This window comes from Euprymna scolopes, chromosome 35 (genome assembly GCF_053919585.1).
Source record: "Euprymna scolopes isolate OS-2025 chromosome 35, ASM5391958v1, whole genome shotgun sequence".
Lineage (NCBI taxonomy): Eukaryota > Metazoa > Mollusca > Cephalopoda > Sepiida > Sepiolidae > Euprymna > Euprymna scolopes.
In genome coordinates, this window is record NC_136516.1 from 88,131,258 (window position 1) to 88,151,552 (window position 20,295).

At 34.0% G+C, this 20,295-nt stretch overlaps 1 protein-coding gene across 1 annotated transcript in view; it reads right to left on the reverse strand.

Annotated features, from left to right (window-relative positions):
• Positions 1-981: 981 nt before the first annotated feature.
• LOC145259989 (retinoblastoma-like protein 1) overlaps positions 982-20,295 on the reverse strand; it is a 127,314-nt gene continuing 108,000 nt past the window's right edge. The window contains exons 20-24 of the mRNA XM_080117994.1: positions 18,992-19,124; positions 16,418-16,569; positions 14,497-14,553; positions 8,299-8,460; positions 982-1,241 (exon numbers count right to left, since the gene is read on the reverse strand). Of these exons, the coding sequence (XP_079974120.1) occupies positions 1,062-1,241; positions 8,299-8,460; positions 14,497-14,553; positions 16,418-16,569; positions 18,992-19,124 (684 nt within the window). The 3' untranslated portion in view covers positions 982-1,061. The remainder of the gene's footprint in view (positions 1,242-8,298; positions 8,461-14,496; positions 14,554-16,417; positions 16,570-18,991; positions 19,125-20,295) is intronic.

Sequence of the window (20,295 nt, forward strand, 5' to 3'; positions counted from 1 at the left end):
CGCTTAATTCTTTTTATCCATAGTTTTTAAATCGTTTAGAATTGCGTAGAATTTAGGATGCAAAATATATATATCCACCAAACTCCTCTCTGAATATTCCATCTACAGACTTGAAATTTGATATATAGGGACTTATGATTTGGTTTTTAGCCTGTAAAAATAGCTGATAGGGGGTCAAAATAAAAAATAAATAAATAAAAAAAGTTGATATTGGCAAAAGTAAATTGATTAACTTCCGAGTATGCGTACATATACATTTTTACCTTGAAGTCGCTTAATTTTAACCTTTTTTATCCACCTGCCGATCGTTCAAACGGTAACAATGAAAGCTGATTCAGTGAATATTTTCGTTTCAATTCCAGCTGATGGCAGATGGCACCGAATACATTTTTTTTTTTTTTTTTAACTTAAAATCACTATTACATATTGGGTAAAAATATAATCAATAGAGAATTTGCTTAATAATAATAATTATAAAATCTGCATAAATTAAAATAAGCCTATTTTACGGCCTGGCAGTACACGTAAGGTGATCTGTATGGTATATCTATATTTTTAGTATTTACTTTAACAGTGCTCAATATGTGAGTAGAGCTTGGTAGTAGTAGGAAAATATATCTATGGCAAGTAAGCTACAGAGGCAAGCCTGATGAATTGTTGCATGAATGAAATAGTGATACCTCTGTGTCACTTACTAGCCATAGATATATTTTCATACTGCTATATCTTTATATCATTTAATATAATTTTACTTGGTATATTTATAAGAGTGCTCGATATTGGTAATAGAGCCCATGTAGATTTAAGTTTCAAGAGTGTAGACAAGGGCACATCGTGATTGGTATACGTTTACTGACTGCAAGGGGGAGAAACTGGCAGTCACCGAAGATCTGTACTCTTGACGGATACAAACAGGAGTATGTGAAGGAGGCGCAAGAAATTCTCTTTAAAATTAATTTATATAAACTCAATCCCTTCATCTTCCTTATCGAACCGTTTATTTTTTATTTTTTTACCCAGTCTCCTATCCGGCTTTTCACATCTCCTGGCTGGGGGAGCGATTACACTGTACCATTCTGTTCCTTTTGACGATCGTTGTTCACGTCTTGCAAACGTTTCATCAGGACAATCCGCTTGGCTGGACTGTAGCCGATGTCATCGTCCTCTTCGATATCCAGAGAGCGTTTACAGTTTACCTTCTTTCCTTCACCTTTGATCATGTTGTTTATTGCTAACAGGTCCTAAGAGGAAAAGAGAGAAAGACAAGAAAAATAAGAATACAAAGAAACAGCGCATATGCTAGATTACAGGGACCGCTTAAATATGCTAGTCTAAAACGATTTCATGCTTGATAAAAGATCAAATAATCAGTGTTGCATTTGATAAGGTTTCTTTTAGGATTGATTGATTGATTGATTGATTTTACGGCATATCAACCTATGTGGTCATTTAATGCCGGAGTCCTTTTTTTTTTTTTTTTTTTAACTTTTTTTATTGGGAGGGGGGGAATGACTTTTTCAGCCTTTCCTCCCTTTTTTTATAAAATTGAACTAAGAAATTAAATGTTGTATTTATACATGGATGTGTATATTTGGATGACTTTAAATTTCCTTAAATTTTCTTATATAAATTTACTTTCCTTAGGTATGCTAGAATATTTGCTGAGTTGACCTTTTCAAAAAGGTCTTCCATATTGCTTTCTGTATAATATAATTTTCTAGTTGGGGCAAGGTCATCACACCCAACTAGGATATGTTTTACTGTGAGTGTCTCCTGGCATGGCATGCACTCTGGTGCCGATTCTCCATTTAGTATATAAGAATGAGTAAAGTTGGTGTGTCCTATGCGCAGCCAAGTCAGTATCACATCTTCTCGGCGTGATCTCTTGATGTCCGGACATCGTTCCTTAAGTTCAGGTTTGATTGAGTATAATTTGTTGCCCTCTTGCTGACTCCACCGCAGTTGCCATTTTTCCTGTATGTATGCTTTTATCTGGGGTCTAAGATCAGTATGTGGAATCTTAAAATTGCCAGTTGGAAGGTGAGAAGATCTTTTTGCAGCTGTATCTGCCCTGTCATTGCCTTTGATCCCCACATGGCTGGGGATCCAGACAAGAATGTTTTTAGTAGTTGAAAGGATATTGATTTTTTCTATTAATTTTGTTGTTAGTGGATTTTCTTGTTTTTGATTTTGTATAGATAATAGGACTGATAGAGAATCTGTGAGAATGATGAAGTTTTTGGTGGTTTCCTCTGAAATTATGTTGAGTGCTAGATCGATAGCTATAGTCTCTGCAGTGAATATAGATGCTTCATTTTGAAGATTTCTCTTCATTGTGGTTTTATGGTACGTTGCTGCACATCCAGTGTGATTGTTGCTTTTAGACCCGTCTGTGTAGATAAAGGTGTAGTCTGAATATTGTAATTTTAAATGTTGAAGTTCGTCGTGGTATTCAATAGGGTTTGTGGTAGATTTGGACTTTTTGTTTAGGTTGAGTTTTATTTCAACTTGTTTCATGGTCCATGGGGGTGTTTTAGGCAGTATGAAGTTGTAAATGCTGGAGATTGGAATTTTCGATTCTTCAATGCTTTCCTTCATTCGGAGCCCGAACGTTTTGATAGTTTTTCTTCTCATGTTAAAGAGTTCTTCATATTTAGGATAGAAGGTACATTGGTATGCAGGGTTGTTTGGGCAAGACTTCAGTTTCAGTAAATATTGAAGGGCTAACTTTTCTCGCCTTAGATCTAGTGGGGGTTCGTGTGCTTCCGTGTATAGACTGTTCACGGGGGAAGTTCTGTATGCTTCTAGGGCCAATCTTAGGCCAGTATGGTGAATAGGGTCTAGGCTTTTTATATATGATGTTCGGGTTGATCCATATATGAAACAACCGTAGTCTAGCTTTGAGCGGACTAGTGCTCTGTAAAGTTTAAGGAGTGTTTCCCTGTCTGCACCCCAATCGGTATGTGCTACCACTCTCAAAAGATTTACAGCTTTGTTACATTTTTTTTTCAGATAGTTTATGTGTGGGATGAATGTTAACTTTTTGTCAAATAAAATCCCTAAGAATTTGTACTGGTCAGTAACTGGTATGGGCATTCCTTCCATGGTTAGGACAGGATCATTATGCATGTTCTTTAGTTTGCAGAAATGCATGCATTTCGTTTTTCTTTTGGAGAATCGAAATCCATTCTCTTCCGTCCATCTCATTACTTTGTTTAAGCACAATTGAAGCTTCCTTTCTATTATAGATATATATCTAGATCTACAGCATATTAGGAAGTCATCCACATATAGGGAGCAATCTACCCCAGGGTTAAGGTTTTTTACAATGTTGTTAATTCGGATACTGAACAGGGTCACTGACAGTATACTCCCTTGAGGTACTCCATTCTCTTGTTCTTTCAAGTCCGAGAGAGCTGTGCCAACCTTTATTCTGAACCGTCTATTTTTTAAAAAATTTTCAATAAAAATTGGCATTCTGCCTTTTAGTCCAAGCGCCTTCAGATCCCTTGTAACACCGTACTTCCACACAGTATCGTAGGCTTTTTCCATGTCAAAAAACACTGCTGTTAAATGTTCTTTCCTTACAAAGGCTTCTCTGATGAAGGTTTCAAGTCTGACTATGTGGTCTATTGAACTTCGGTTTTTCCTGAATCCTGTTTGAAATTCTGTAATAAGATTCTCTGTTTCCAGGAACCAGATTAGTCTTTTGTTTATAATCCTTTCCATGGTCTTACAAATGCAGCTTGTTAGAGCTATTGGCCTGAAATTCAATGGATCTGAGACGTTACTTGATTGGGATTGGATGTTTGAGTTTTCAGATTTGGGGATTGGTATTATTGTGGCCTCTTTCCAGGTCTCGGGTACGTTTCCACTGGACCATATAATATTGAAAATTTCAAGTAGGTATTTCATTGAGGCTTCTGGAAGTTTTTTGAGGATTTCATATGGAATTTCATCGGGCCCTGTAGCTGTGTCATGGGATTTGGTTAGCGATTCTTTTAATTCAGGCAAGGTAAGAGGTTGGTTGTATTTTTCAGTATTTTGTGATTTAAATAGAATTTTCTTTTTCTCTTCCTTTTCTCTAATCTTTTTGAATTTCTCTGTTTGTCTGTCACATGATGAAATTTTTGATAAATTATCTGCCAGGTTATTGGAAATGTCTTTTTGATCGGTGTATATTTTGTTGCCTTTAGAGATGTGGGATATTGGTGTACTACTACACTTTCCTTCTATTTTCCTCATCATGTTCCAAACTGTTTTCGCCTTGGTATTCACATTAATTTTGGATATATAATTTCTCCAGGTTGTTCTTTTGGATTCCTTTATGATTCGTCTGGCTTTTGCTCTGTTGTTTTTGAAGAAATCCAGATTTTCGCTTGTTGGATACTTTTCGAATTTTCTCAAGGCAGCTCGTCGAGCTCTGATGGCTTTTCTGCATTCTTTTGTGAACCAAGGTTTGTTGTGATTGTTGGTTTTGGTTGTTTTCGGTATGGTATTATTTGCTATGTTTGTGAGTGTTTTAATGAAGTAGTTCAAATGGTCATCTTCATCATTCTTTTCGATAATTAATTGGTTTTTGCACTGTTCCTGGAAGTCTTCCCAATCCGCTTTATGTAGGTTCCATTTGGGTGTTTTTTGTTCAGTGCTAGTACTTAGACTTTCCAGGATGATTGGGAAATGATCACTCCCACAGGTGTCATTGTGTACTTTCCAGTCATAGTCCATATATATGGAAGGATCACATAAGGTAAGGTCAATGGCGGTGAAAGTACCTGTTGCTGGGTACATATAGGTGTAGTTTTGATTATTAAGGAGGCATAGATTATTTTTATTTATTATGTTTTCTATTTCTTTTCCTTTTTTATTTGTTTCTTTACTTCCCCATATTACATTGTGACTGTTGAGATCTCCTAGTAGAAAAAAGGGTTTAGGGAGTTGTTTTATTAATTGAGTTATCTCAGTTTCGTTGATTGTATCTTTTGGAGGGATGTATATTGAACAAAGTGTTATAGTTCTATGTAGAGTCACTGAAACTGCAATTGCTTGCAAGTTTGTGTTTATATTTATTTGTCTTTGAGGGACTTCATTCTTCACAAGTATTGATGTGCCTCCAGAAGCTCTGTCCGTATCTTTATTTATGTAGTTGTAAGATGTGTAGTGTTTTATGTTGATGGTATTATTTTCTTTCAGAAAGGTCTCCTGTAGACAGACAAGCGCTGGGCTCATATTTGTTATTAATAATGTGAGTTCATTTTGGTTTGCTTTTATCCCTCTGATATTCCATTGTAATATTTTGTTCATCATTTGGAATTGTGTTCAACTTCCATCGTCTCCAATCCCTCAAATCTATTTTCTGTCGGAGTCCCTGTTCGAGATATAGATCGGGATCTTTCTTTTCCTGTTTTTGTTTGTTTTTGTTTTTTTGTCTGGGGGGATTTTTGATTCTTTTCTGGCTTGTGATGTGTTTGATGGTTGTTCGGTTGTTTTTGTAGAAATGGTTTGTGGTTTTGTTTCTTTTTGTGGTTCAGTAGTGTCTTTACTTAATATTATCCTTGGATTGGTTGCAGACATTGCACTATTCATTTTCCTCATTTCTTCTAATAGTTCTTTCATTTCCTTTATTAGTTTGCTTAGGACATCAATTTTCTTGTCAGTTGTATCCGTTACATGTATATGCCCATTTTGATTGTTGATTGGATTAGTTTTTTTTGTTGCATCTGCATATGTTTTAGTTTCGATGATTTTCCTGGCCTCTGGGTAGGATATATTCTTTATATGTTTTAGTTTGGTCACTTCTTTTTCTCTTTTCCATATTTCGCAATATCTAGAGCCAGCGCCATGGTTTCCCAGGCAGTTGGCACACTTGAAATCTTTTCTGCAGTCAATGTGTGGACCACTTTCTCCACATCTTCCACACACTGGTAATCGTGTGCACCGATCTTGATGGTGTCCAAACTTCTGGCACTTGAAGCATTGGAGGGGGTTTGGAATATAAATTTCTACATTTATTTTCATATATCCGACTTTCACTTCTTTGGGTATGGTGAGGGAATCGAAAGTTAGTATATATGTATTAGTATTGATTTTCTCACCGTTTTTTTTAATTTGAACTCTGCGAACATCTAACACATTCTGTTTCTGTAAGTTTGTCCGGATTTCCTCCAAAGGACAAAGTGCAAGTTCGTGGCTTTTCACTACTCCTTTGCAGGTATTTAGGGTTGGATGTCTGTAGCATTTGACTTTGATGTTTTCAAATAATTTTAGTTTCAATATTTCTTTAGTTTGTTCTTCGTTATGGGTTTCTATTAGTAGGCTGCCGTTAAATTGTTTTTTAATAGACTTTGGTTTTAGAGTTTTAAGATTTTTTTCAATTTTAAAAGGTGATAGTTTGCTCAAAGGAGTTTCCTCCATTGATTCTATTACTACGAATGTTGAGTTCCTTGGTTTTATCGTCTCTTCGTCAGAGCTACTGATGTCAGAGACATCAGAGTGGGTTCTCTTTGGGTGGTTGGGTGGTTTTTGGGAGGAATAAGCCATATATTTTGTTTTCTTTTTTCGTCATCTTTGTTCCCCACCCACCTCGGAGTCCTATTTGGGAAGAGCCTGGGGGGAAACCCATTCGCCCAGCCTCTACAGGGATACAATGATGATATAACCGACTTTGGTGGTATCATAATGATTATCTGTTCTCTCTTGATATTGCTATGAGATCTGTAGCAATCCTGAGGGGTTTACAGCCTCGTCATCGATATTCACACCTAATCGATTGACCCTCAGCCACCGCTTTCCATCATATATTAGGGAGTAGGGTTATTTGTGGGAGAAGGGGGATGTGTTGTATTAGTAGTGGGTTTTTGGAATGGGCAATATATGGTGGGGCTTGGCGTGACTGGCCGATTGGTCGGATCGGGCCTCTCCGACCGCCCGTCCAATCGAAGTAAGGGCCAAAGTAATGTGTTGCGGTGCCTAAACTTCTATGTATCCTGGTTTAGGTTCGCTCAATCACCAGGATCACGTCCTAAGACTTTACGGGTAGCAACCCACGGCTAACTGGTTGCCTCATTGAGGGATTTTTACTCTCTGCAGGGGGGCAGTCGGTTTGTTCTCATGCCCTACCGACAGGGCAAAAAAATAAATAAATAAATAGATAATTTAATAGAATATATTTGTTTTCTTTTTTCTTTTTTTGTTGTTTCTTTTCCTTTTTAAAATCTGTTTCTATTTAACCCATAGTTGGGACCCTAACAGGTACTACCACTCCGGGTCAGAGTGGACCTGGGAGCAATGGCAATTAAGAGGTGGCTCCACACTCCCCAAGCCCGTAAGCTGGACCTCACCATCGGATGTAGTTTAAGGTCATATCCAGGACCGGGAGTAAGGTAGGAAAAAATAAAATAAAAAGGGGGGGGGAATAGGCTGTTGTTTTTGTTTTTGGTTTTGCAGAACATAATTAAGTTTTACAAAAAAGATCAGAAAACAAAAAAACGTCAATGTAGGTGCATTTCGTCTCAGGAAGCCACAGGGCAGCCTGATCTGGTAGCACCAGGTTTCTTTTAGGAAGAGTATTGTTTGCGAAAGTATTATCAATGAAAGAATCAGTGCATGTGCGAGGCTTCGGTGACTCATTTAGACTAAGTATAAAAATGAATGCAATATGAAAAGCAATAATTAAGATAGATTTAGTAAAAGATGTTTTAACTGAAAATGAATCTCAAGATGCCGATTATGCATAAAGTAAAAACAACTTTCTATCAGAAAAAAGAAAAAAACTTTATTAGAAAAAAAAAAAAAAGAAAACTGTCTATTAGAAAAATAAAAGAAAACCGTCTATAAGAAAAAAGAAAACCATCTATAAGAAAAAAAAAAAAGAAAACTATTAGAAAAAAGAGTAAATACTTTCTTAGCAAAAAAAAAAAAAAGAAACTTTCTATTTGAAAAAAAAAAAAAAAAAAGAAAAAACTTTTTTTGAAAAAAAAAAAAAAAAAGAGAAAAAAATTTTACTTGAAAAAGAAAAATGGCAAAAAATGGGGAGAAAAAAAAGGTGAAATAAATAATATATGTGAAACAATATTCCATTCATGGGTGAATTGTGGCTTTGTAAAGATATAGGATACTCTCAGGTGCAAGTAATTTTTCTAGCATGATAAAGGGAGCCAATCTTCTTTGAAACACCCTTGCGTGTGCGTGCGTATGTGTGGGCATAAAGGAACCAACATACATTAAATAAATTAACGCGATTCATACAAATTAAAATATAACATTTATTCAAAAAACAAAAACAGAATCGGTTCTTACCTTTCCCGGGCTCCGACTGAAACAATATTTCATCATTTTGCTTGGTGTCATCGACGGACCAGACTTATGAGGAGATATATAAACACTGTGCTTGTTAGACACTCTCCGTGGTGAGGAGGTGTGAGATCGTACCACGGGCAACGGAGATAATGGAGGAAAATCCTGAAACAGAAAAAAAAATTAATCGATGATATCAAGGAAATTCATAAGATTCTGTTCATCCCCCCACCCTATTTCTTTACTTGTGCAGGGAATGGAGCAGTTTATTGGATGCCAGACATTTACCCACTATTTGAGACACGGGCTGAGAGATCTTTTTGATTTTACAGTACAATTGTTTAGATCTCTCTTGCAGTATTTGGATTTGAAGATGATCAAAGTGTAGTTCTTTTTAAATAAACAAATGGAGCACTGTGGGAGTGGCGGTAAATATTTGTATAAAGCATTGTTATATATCATTGCTGATGGCGTTTGTCCTAGTGACCTGATGCAGAGAGCTACCGACTATTAATTTGATGGTTGTTGGTTCGATCCCAGGCTTCAGATGAGTGCTGATCTTGCCAAACTGAAGAGCTGTGATACAGCGAAACAGTCTGTGGATAACACACACAAGTTGCCCAGTCGTAAGATACGCTTAAATATGATATTTTAATGCATGCTGATTACGGTTTTATTATTATACAGACAATTCTCTATTGATTATTATATTGTACCTAATATATAGTAGTGAGATCAAAACTAATATATATATATATATATATATATATATATATATATATATATATATAAAATGAAAATTACAATTGAATTTACCAAAATGATCAAAGATGGTAAAAATTAAAGTAAATTATAAATATTAAAGAATTAATATTTATAAAATTATCTCAGCCAGACATAAAAGCTCGATAAAACCAAATAGGAAATAGAGCTTATAATAAGAGCAAACAGTTAATAAAATATGTTAAAAAACACTTTTAAATGAGTTAAAAACATATTTAATCTGAAAAGGAAACATTAGATAAATGGATAGTCATTAATCCGCGGAGTTTCGAAGAAATACTCTCCTTCTCATCAGAGGGTAGGAATTAGCAAAATGCGGGATCGGATTTTGCATGCAGAAGTATTTGATAAAACAACAAGTAAGTCAAAGATCTTACCTGAAAACAAAATAAGTTAAGCAGAGGGAATATGGTAAAGAAAAAGGTGATTATATATATATATATGTTTTCCAGCTAATGGCACTCAAATTGTATATATATATATATATATATATATATATATATATATGATTTGAGTGCTATTAGCTGGAATCGAAACCCAAACATACAACTCTCCACCCTAATTCCTTAGCCTCTGAGCCACACCCACATACACACACATATATATATACCTTAATTCACCGTTCATCCTTTTTTTTAAATGATAGAATCGCCCGATCATCAAAGACAAGATGCAAGCAAACAAAAAAGCAATCAAGGTCCATAGAGTTTTATAATTATATGCATTTTGGATGGGTGGGTGTGGGCAAAATTCGTTTTGAGTTTTCCTAATTTTATTTTTGATTTCAACAAATATGCAATAACTAAAATATTTACCAGTAAAACTAAGTCTCAGCTTTTTCATCCCAGCACATCATTTTCGATGTCATCCACTACTCTGTTCATAACACTTTCTTTGAATGGTTATACCATTTACTTAGCCACTGTTGGACTAATTGGAAAAGGAAAGATGGTGTTTATTTGTGGCTTGAAAATTATCGGAATAAAAAAGAAAATTAAAATAGTAATGTGTGAGTCAAAGAGTAGAGAAGAACAGATAAGGATCCTTGTTCATTCTTAGGAAACACCGGATGTGCCTCGAGAGGATTAAAGTTGATAAATCTACCAAAAATTATTTCAATAAATGTCAGTTTATTTTCACTACTTCCTACCAAATCAATATTGGCCCCACTTAAAAAAATCGAACATATATAAGATTTAAAATGTGATTAAGTAGTGTTATGGGCTTAGAGAAAAATTCAAAATATAATCATATTTATATTTTTTTTTTTTTTAAATATAATTTTTTTAAATTTGCTTTTAGTTTACTTGATTTTTACTTTAAATAAATATTCAATTGATAGTAGAAAAAACGGTTCTTTTCCAGAATTGCAAAAAAAAAAAAAAAAAAAAAAAAAAAAATGATTCTTCTTCGTTATAACAAAATTTGAAAATCGAAAAATTGAATTTTAAGTAAAACCCAATGGTATCTACTTGATTGTCATGACACAGTAATGAACATATCCAAAAATTACAAAACACGATAAGGTAGAAATTTATTAATTAACGAATATAGTTTTTGAACACGATTAACAAAATAGAGTTTTGAAAAAAAAATTTTTTTTAAAAACCCGAAGAATTCTAATAATAACAAAAGGGAGGTAAATATTTTCTGAAAACAAAATCTTTGGCTAATTTAGCAAAACTTAATTTTCGTTAATTATCTTCAAAACCTGTTTTTATTAATAATTAACTTTTTACCTTATCATTTTTGGATATTATAATAACTGCGGCATGACAGTTAAGTAGATACCATTGGTTTTACTTGAAATTCAATATATTGATTTTCAAGTTTCGCCATTATAATAAAAAAGAACCTAAAAATCTTTATGATGTACGTACCCATGCTGAAATGAAAATATCATATTCCAAAAATCACGTAAATTCATCAAGTAGTTTTATTTTTATAAAGAAAATCATTTTTAAGCGATCATTTGAAATTTGTAGGCATGAATTACAACAATTTTAATAAGGATGAATACTCGAGTTATCGCCTTGGATATGTTTTCAAAATTGCAAGCAAGATAGCACTTCTGATAAAAAAATAAAAAAATTTTTATTTTCGAATTTAAATATAAAACTACTTGATCAAATTATGTGATTTTTGGAATATATTTTTGTTCCATGACGGATTTGTAACTCAGAGGTATCTTTCTTTAAATTTTTGTTTTTAATATAGGGAAACTTATAGACAAGAACTAAAAAGAATGCATCATTCAATATGTATTTATCCAAGTTATATATAGATAATAATTAGAAGATTGGAAGCCTTCACATTTTTTTAGTTCTTGTTCATATCAAAAAATAAAAAACAATCTGTATGATGAATAAAAGAAAATATATTCCAAAAATCATAAATTGATCAAGTACTTTAGTTTTTAACTAAGAAAATCAAATTTTATGAGTAAGCGAGGAGGGACTGTCTCGCACCGCCATCTTGCAGAAACAGAAGGATATAACTCAATAATTCAAATTCGTAATATCAGCCTTGTAATGCCTAAGATTTCCTATTGATCACATAGAATCGTTTTAAAATGATTTTTCTTTATAGAAATAAAAGTACTTGTTCAATTGACATGATTTTTAGAATATGATATTTTCGTTCAGTCACGATTATGTACATTACAAAGATTTTTTTTTTCTGTATTTTTTTTTTTTTTTTTTTTAAACATGGGGGAATTCTGAACAATCACCAATTTTCTTACTTAATAAAATTGCTCAATTTCCAAAAAAAAACAAAAAAAACAACAACACTTCTTTAAAAGGAGAATTAAGAATTTCATTTGGAACCACCTCAACCACACTTTCTCTGGATCCATGGTTCCTATTTACTTGCCTCCCCACGAGGGCAGAGTTAGACACAAGGCTGGTTTTTAACGTGGGGAAAATCCAGCTCCCCGTAAAGGGTCACTCTGAATTGGAACAAAAATAAAAAATTGTCTAAGTCATGAAGGATTTCACCTCCACTGACTGAGAACAGAAAAGGTGAAGTGCATCATCAGAACAGATACTACACTTTGATCCTACTCAAAAGATCAATATTGCATTTCCGATCCTAACTGCATCATGTTAAATCAGCATTTAGGATGAATGGTTTGCCTGCTTCTCAGGTTATCACAACAATTCTTTAAACTTTGGAAACATGGCTTGGCTGGGCGTAGAATTTTTTTTAAAAAGTGTTATATTTGAATTCAAGCAAACTATTATGACGAGATCCCTGGCGACACCAGATGATCTTGCTTTTCAAATAGAGGAAGAGAAGATGGGAGAGGAAAAACAGATGTTTATGAGATTCCTGTCCACAGAAAAGAGTAAATATTTCAATGAGAGAAGAAATAGGAATATTTCGATGGGAAAGAAATAAATAAATAAATATGATAATGAGATTCTCGAGTTGGCAGAAAAAGCAATACAGGGTCGTTTTTTTGCTTTAGGTTGGAACAACAATTCAAATTATTAAAGAAACAATGTTTTGTTGAAAGGTACAATGACTTGGGTTCAAAAGGTCTGTTTTGGTGTCTGGGAGGTGTTGTCGTTGGGGCCATCTGTTATGTTTAACTGCCAGATCACCAGCCAGTGATGGGTTGGTTGGACCCTCATAAGAGCTAAGTTGAAAGCTCTTGTTCTTAGCTGGGAAATTGATTAGTGGAACTTAAGTATACAACCTGCATCATGAAGCTTGAATCAAAGAACTCGACTAAACAAGTGTAAACCGATTTATGAATAATTATTTTGTTTCGTTATATAAAAATGCCCCAGAGTTTTTCCTTGTTTCTCGCTTGCCGGCCTGAATGAAGATACAGTTTGTTTCAGATATCCCTTGACGCCAGATGATGAAGGAGACAGACTGGATCCAGCACAAAGCCAGAGTGACGGCCGAAATGTTGCCACACGGACTTAGGGTCATGCACATTTCGCGTGCCCTGAGCAGCAGAAGATATTTTCCAGTGACCAGTGAGAGTCTGGTCACCCTTGAGGGGTCCACCACTAGACAAGTAAGAATGTAGCCCTGCTGGGTTGCATCTATGGTCCTGTGGGCGGGGAGCGACGAACACAGCCAGAAGTACATCACAAGTATGCTCCAGTGAACCAGGATAGCGACGGATGCGGCCCTCGGCCCCCGGAGAAGAGAGGGTTATGTTATATTATACTATGACACAAAAGGTTTCCACTTAGAGTAAAGCATTACTCTTAATTAGAATTGGAAATTGGTATTGTAAACAAATGTGAAATATAAAAACATAATTTATCTTCTTTTTTTTTTTTAAATTTATTTGAATGGAAATCACTTGAAGCAAGACATGAAGCCACTTGATATGAAGAGCTAAGAAAAAAAAACTACTTCAACATCAAAAAACCAGCTAATGATAAGTGTGAGATGGATAGATACAGATACAGAAGACAGCAGTTCTTCCCCATTTGTCGCAAATATTGCTCATGGAATGTGAGGACTAAAGGACAAAATGGAAGCAAGAGATGAGGCCGTTGAAAAATCCACTTTCTATTCTGCTGGTGTGCAAAAAATTTTTTTAAATAGCAAAGAACTAAGATTGTTAATGTTAAGAAGAAAATGGAAGGGGGTACACAAAAGTATTCAAGGTAGTAAGTCACTGTGTAGTATTGGGAATCCCAGCTTAATTGCTATATAGGTAGTTTTAGAAATAGAAAGTTATGTAAGCATATTTTGATTTCCCATCAGCGATTTAGCAGGGTCAGAAAGGTTAGGTTTGACATGTATCAACCTATCAGAAATTAGGGGTGACACGGGAATTGTGGCCGTAGGCTTCCGGTTGACGACCACATGGGCAGAGAGTTGGTTTTGTGCAGCAGAGAATGCAGACAGGAAATCTCGGGTCTCTGACAATCAGGGTTCGAGATTATAGGCTTGCCTTGAAATAAAAAATTGAAGCTTCAAATCCATCTTGGTGTTTATCGATGCATCTGTCTGCAGTGACCACTCCCCACCAGCTTCCAAGAAGGCATCATCCACTGGCCAAGGCAACCAGGTATGTACGCATTATACATGGTACATACACGTCTCGAAGACTTTCAGGGCAAGAAACGGTGTAAGGATAAGAACACACACACACATAACAGTGAACTGCACGTAACATACGTAAGAGCATACACACGTGTGTATAGGTGAGAACGTTGATAAGAACACACAGACCCGTAAAAGTAAGAAACAGTAAAAAGAATCGAACAGAACAGTAAGAGTAAAAAGTAAACGATTAATTAATTAAATAATTGAAGGACGCAAAAGACTTCATTTAACAACTGAAGAAAAGCGAAATTGGTAGATTTTAACTTTTAAGCTGGAAACTAATTTGTAAATAGAAAAACAGAAAAAAAAAAAAAAATGGAAAGAAACAGAACTTACAGCTGATTGGTTTGTAGAGAACTTGAGAGCAAACTTCTTCATCTTTTTTACAAACACCTGAAATAAAAAAATTTAAAGATGTAAAATCAGACTTTTTTTTTTTTGTTTTGTTTTTGCAATTAATGACACATCACCATTGTGGGTAATTTTAACCTAGCAGTAATATATATTTATATATATATATATATATATATATATATATATATAATAAAAATATAATACGGAAATTACATAATTGTCGATGCAATAATTTATTTTTCAACCTTGTGGTATTTTCAAGCATCTAAACTAGACAATTACATTTTGGATAATTTGGATAATTGCATGTGTATGTGTATTATGTACGCATATATGTATGTATTTATGCGAGCGTATGTGTGTATATGTACCTGAAAGTGTATATACATGTCAGTATATATATATATATATATATATATATATATATATATATATATATATATGTAGATATGTGTGTGTGTTTTCAAAACACATTTTCTTTAAGTATTAATTTTCTTCATGTTACTGTATATGTATATATATGTATGTATTTCTCGCACACCTATACTTCTTTTCCCGTCCCTCTCTTCCCCTCTCCCTACATTCGCTTATGTAAACTTGTGTATAGATGTATAGCTGTCTCTACATGTAAATATATGTGCAAGCATTTATGTATGTGCATGCTTATTTGTTAGTATATGTGTATATATGCATACATTTATGTATGCATATATATGTATATATTTGTACATGTGAGTATTTGTTTGTATACGTATGTGTATGTACATATTAATATATAAATTAATAAAAAGTAACGTTTCGTTTCTGTCTTAAAACGGTTGAATTTAGAAACAACGTTTTCGTTCTTTTTCAAACGAGAAATAGCCGTTGATTTACAAATGAGCATCATAGCATTTCTCCTCATAATGTCTTATATCCTTTGAATTCTAGTTCTCTCGTGGAATAAATAATATCGTTAGAATTTAAAAGATTGGACAGTTAAAGGCGCGTTTCTCATTTTTATTTACTGTTTAATTTTTGTTTATATGTGTATATGTACTGTGTGTATGTGCGTACTTGTGTATATATTTAAAACTGACGTGGCACCTTCTCATTGGCTATATCTCCTCCTCCTCCTTCCTTCCTTTTTCATTCCCCTTTTCCCCCGTGCATGCTCATATTTTCACTACACCAATGAAGACTAAAGGATCGGTCGAAAATTATATACCTTTAAAAAAAATATTTTTAATTTTTCTGCATAATATTTTGTATTCCTGCACGTCACCAATTGAAAACGAATAAAGAAAAGTTATGAGCTTTTATACTTTTCATATTCTTTTTTAAACATTTCCATTCATATATATATATATATATATATATATATATAGTTTTAATCTCTCTACTATATATTAAGTTCAATATAATAATCGATAGAGAATTGTCTCTATAATATTAAATGTGTAATCTGCATGAATTAAAAGATCATATTTAAGTGTATCTTACGACTGGGCAATGTCGAGGAGTCTGCTAATATATATATATATATATATATATATATATATACACACATACATACATATACACAATATATACATATACACAATATATACATACGCGCGAGAGAAATATGACAGGTAATAATATAAAAGCAAATTTATATAGTTCAGACTGATTTGAATAGAAATTTATTTCCAAAGCAAAATAGATTTAATACTAAATATATAAATTTATATTATAATTCAATACTTCAAACACTCTGCATTCTTGGTCGAGAATGACTAGATTGATGGAAACATGGAAAGGAGGTCCTCCACATGCAGTATATCATCTGTCCCCCTCCCCTCCAAACCATCAATTTAGTCATTTCTGCAAAATAAGCATTCTCGACAAGAACTGAAATTGTTTAGTCAAGTGATTCACTGACCTGATTATAAAACTGAATCAAGTCCCCTCGTTCTTCTCCAATTTCAAATGTTGGTCCCATACCAATCAGTTTAGTTGGAGTGGGTGGCTGGCTGTTCGGGTGGGGCACAGGTAGGGTGCTGGTGGATCGGATATTTAGGATCTCTGTCCTTCCTGCAATAAAAAAAAAAAAAAAAAAAAACAATGAGAAAAGAGAAAATTATTTTCTAGAAAAATCAGGATCAAAAGAAAACTATGGAATTTTATACAACATGGCTTCTCCAATTACAATTAACTGGTGTAAATGTTTTTCAACTTTAGAGATTAATTATTTTGATTCATCGCACTACTGTTCTCATCTTGAGTGTGATTTTCATAACATTTCGGTCGATGTAACCTCCGACCTTCTTTAGGTGTATCTTGTCAAACACGGGAATGTTTCTGTCATTTTGAGTGGAACCCTTGTTCCTTCAGGCATGACTGGATAGAGGTCTAAAGTAATTCGCAACTGTAATTTTCGATTGCCCACACTAAGGATTGAACCTTCAACATCACTTCACAATTGATTTTCCAAGTACCCTAACCACTGCACCACGGGTCCAATTCTGGTACAAACTTTAGGAGCCTTAAACCCATTTTATTTCTATTTGTAAATATTGCTATTACTAATTATTACTATATATTAACATATATCTATCTATATTAATGTTTTTACTTATTACTTGTATATATTATCTATTGCTTTTTATAATTAATTTTTCACATATTGTATTAAATTCTATACTAGGTCTACTTAGTAATTGGTTATTCCCCAGCATATGTGCTGCTTCTTTGAGTCGTCTAACTCTCCATCATTCTTCTTTGTCTATAATTTTTACTTCGTCCCATATTGGTAGATGGGATCCTTTTTCATGGTCAGCTATATCTGATTTTTCTATCTTTCCACGTACTACGGCTTTTTGATGTTCTTCTAACAGTACTTTTAGTGGACGACACGTCTACCTTTGTATAGTTTTCCACATTCACATGGGATTTCATATACAGTTCTTAGTCATGCTTTTTTTCTGTAGGGGGCTCGACTCTCACAAGCTGTTTTCAGAGTTGAATCACTCCTGAATACTGTCCTGATGTCATATGGATTACATATTCATTGAAGTTTTTCAGACAAGCCCTTCATATATGATATACAAACTGTGATGAGTTTCTGAGTGGCATCCTTTTGTGATTTGGAGCGGATGTCATGTTTTCGTAGAGGGTGTCTCTTAAACCGTCCATCTCCTCTTGATATGCACTGATGTTACTATATGTCGCTTTTGCTCTGTCTTGTAGGCAATGGACGATTCTCTATCTGTATAAAAGCCAAGTACGTCCAAGGATGGAGTACTGCTGCCACATCTGGGCAGGAACTGCTAAAAACAGCCTATCCTGCCTTGACAGAGTACAAAATAGACTTCGTGGTTTAGTGGGGGATGCCCTTTTCTCTTCCCTGCAACCTCTCTCCCACAGAAGAGACGTTGCGAGCCTGTCTTTGTTTTATCGTTATTTCCATGGCAGGTGCTCGTCTGAGCTCCAATCCCTCGTCCCCCTTCGCCAATCTTTCACAAGAAACACCCGTCTGGTTGAAACTACTGTCAATAATTTTCCCCACTCTTTATCTGTGCCTAAATCCAAACGTAGATTACATGAGCAAAGCTTCTTTCTTAGAACAGCACGCCAGTGGAACTCTCTTCCGCTTTCCTGTTTCCCACCTGACTACAACTTGGACGTCTTCAAGTCCAACATAAACAAACTCCTGACAAACTGCCCCCTTAAGTAAGACACTCTATCAAAACCTCCAATACTAGTGATTACTATAATACTATCTCATTGATTACTGTACACGCAATAACCCTTATCCCTGAGTGGCCTTCGGACCTTGATAAGTGGTGACCCCCACGTAAAAAAAATTAAAAATTCCGTTGCATCAAAAATTCAGAAACGTTTTGAGATGGTGTTAGATAATTCGGATTACTCAGACTACTGTTCTCATCTTGAGTGTCATTCATACAACGTTTCGGATGATGTAACCCCCGAGCTTCTTCAAGTACATCTTATCTAACTCAGGAATGTTTGTTTCGAACTTGGGAATCTACAAAATTCCCAATAGAACCTTTTATTTAATCCATGAGAGTTGCATGCTCACATTTCTGTCAACTATGATCAGGTAAAAGTCTCAAGTAATTCACAATTGTATTCTAATATTGCGCACACTGAGGATTGAACCATCAACCTCCAGAAGACTGTCACTTACAATTGAATTTTACTTAGTACTTTATCCATTATGCCACAACTATGCTCGGAATAGTGATGACTGGGGCTAGGACAACAGCATATTCTTTTCATTGTTTTGACTCGAGTGTGTATCTGTTGATATCTTATATGCTTTTATATAGAGTGATGTGGTTCTTGGTTGATTGTGTCTAACTGTGTCGGATATATACTCGAGAGTCAAAACAATGAAAAAAAACATGCTGTTGTCATAGCTATGACAAATTTATTTAAAAAAAAAAAAAAAAAAAAATGAATTTCTAGGAATGGACGACAAAAGGACTCTTACGTTTGTCTTTTTCTTTGGGGTCCTCTTTCTCGACTGTGACTGGAGAAGAGGAGGCACTGGTTCCGTTTTTGCTGCTGTCACTGCTTCCTGATGTTCGACGTCTACGACAAGAGAGCAGGACATTTCTGTAAACCTGCAAGCAAGGGATTAAAAAAAAGATAATTAAATATTTGGAAGACAAATTCAAATTTGAGAATCATTTGCACAAAAACTTTCAATCAATCAGTTGCTACAAAAATATTTGTATACACTTAATTAAACACATTATTTAAGATGGTAGCTGAGGGAAAATTATGTATTAAAAACTTTTCCAACAGAATTAGTTAATAACATATTCAATCGCAATATCATATGCAAGTGTGTGTTGGGGTAAAAACGGAGTTGTCCACGTAATATTAGAATAAGTGGAAAAGTTAGTATAGTAATAAGTGGAAAAGTTAGTATAGTAATAAGTGGAAAAGTTAGTATAGTAATAAGTGGAAAAGTTAGTATAGTAATAAGTGGAAAAGTTAGTATAGTAATAAGTGGAAAAGTTAGTATAGTAATAAGTGGAAAAGTTAGTATAGTAATAAGTGGAAAAGTTAGTATAGTAATAAGTGGAAAAGTTAGTATAGTAATAAGTGGAAAAGTTAGTATAGTAATAAGTGGAAAAGTTAGTATAGTAATAAGTGGAAAAGTTAGTATAGTAATAAGTGGAAAAGTTAGTATAGTAATAAGTGGAAAAGTTAGTATAGTAATAAGTGGAAAAGTTAGTATAGTAATAAGTGGAAAAGTTAGTATAGTAATAAGTGGAAAAGTTAGTATAGTAATAAGTGGAAAAGTTAGTATAGTAATAAGTGGAAAAGTTAGTATAGTAATAAGTGGAAAAGTTAGTATAGTAATAAGTGGAAAAGTTAGTATAGTAATAAGTGGAAAAGTTAGTATAGTAATAAGTGGAAAAGTTAGTATAGTAATAAGTGGAAAAGTTAGTATAGTAATAAGTGGAAAAGTTAGTATAGTAATAAGTGGAAAAGTTAGTATAGTAATAAGTGGAAAAGTTAGTATAGTAATAAGTGGAAAAGTTAGTATAGTAATAAGTGGAAAAGTTAGTATAGTAATAAGTGGAAAAGTTAGTATAGTAATAAGTGGAAAAGTTAGTATAGTAATAAGTGGAAAAGTTAGTATAGTAATAAGTGGAAAAGTTAGTATAGTAATAAGTGGAAAAGTTAGTATAGTAATAAGTGGAAAAGTTAGTATAGTAATAAGTGGAAAAGTTAGTATAGTAATAAGTGGAAAAGTTAGTATAGTAATAAGTGGAAAAGTTA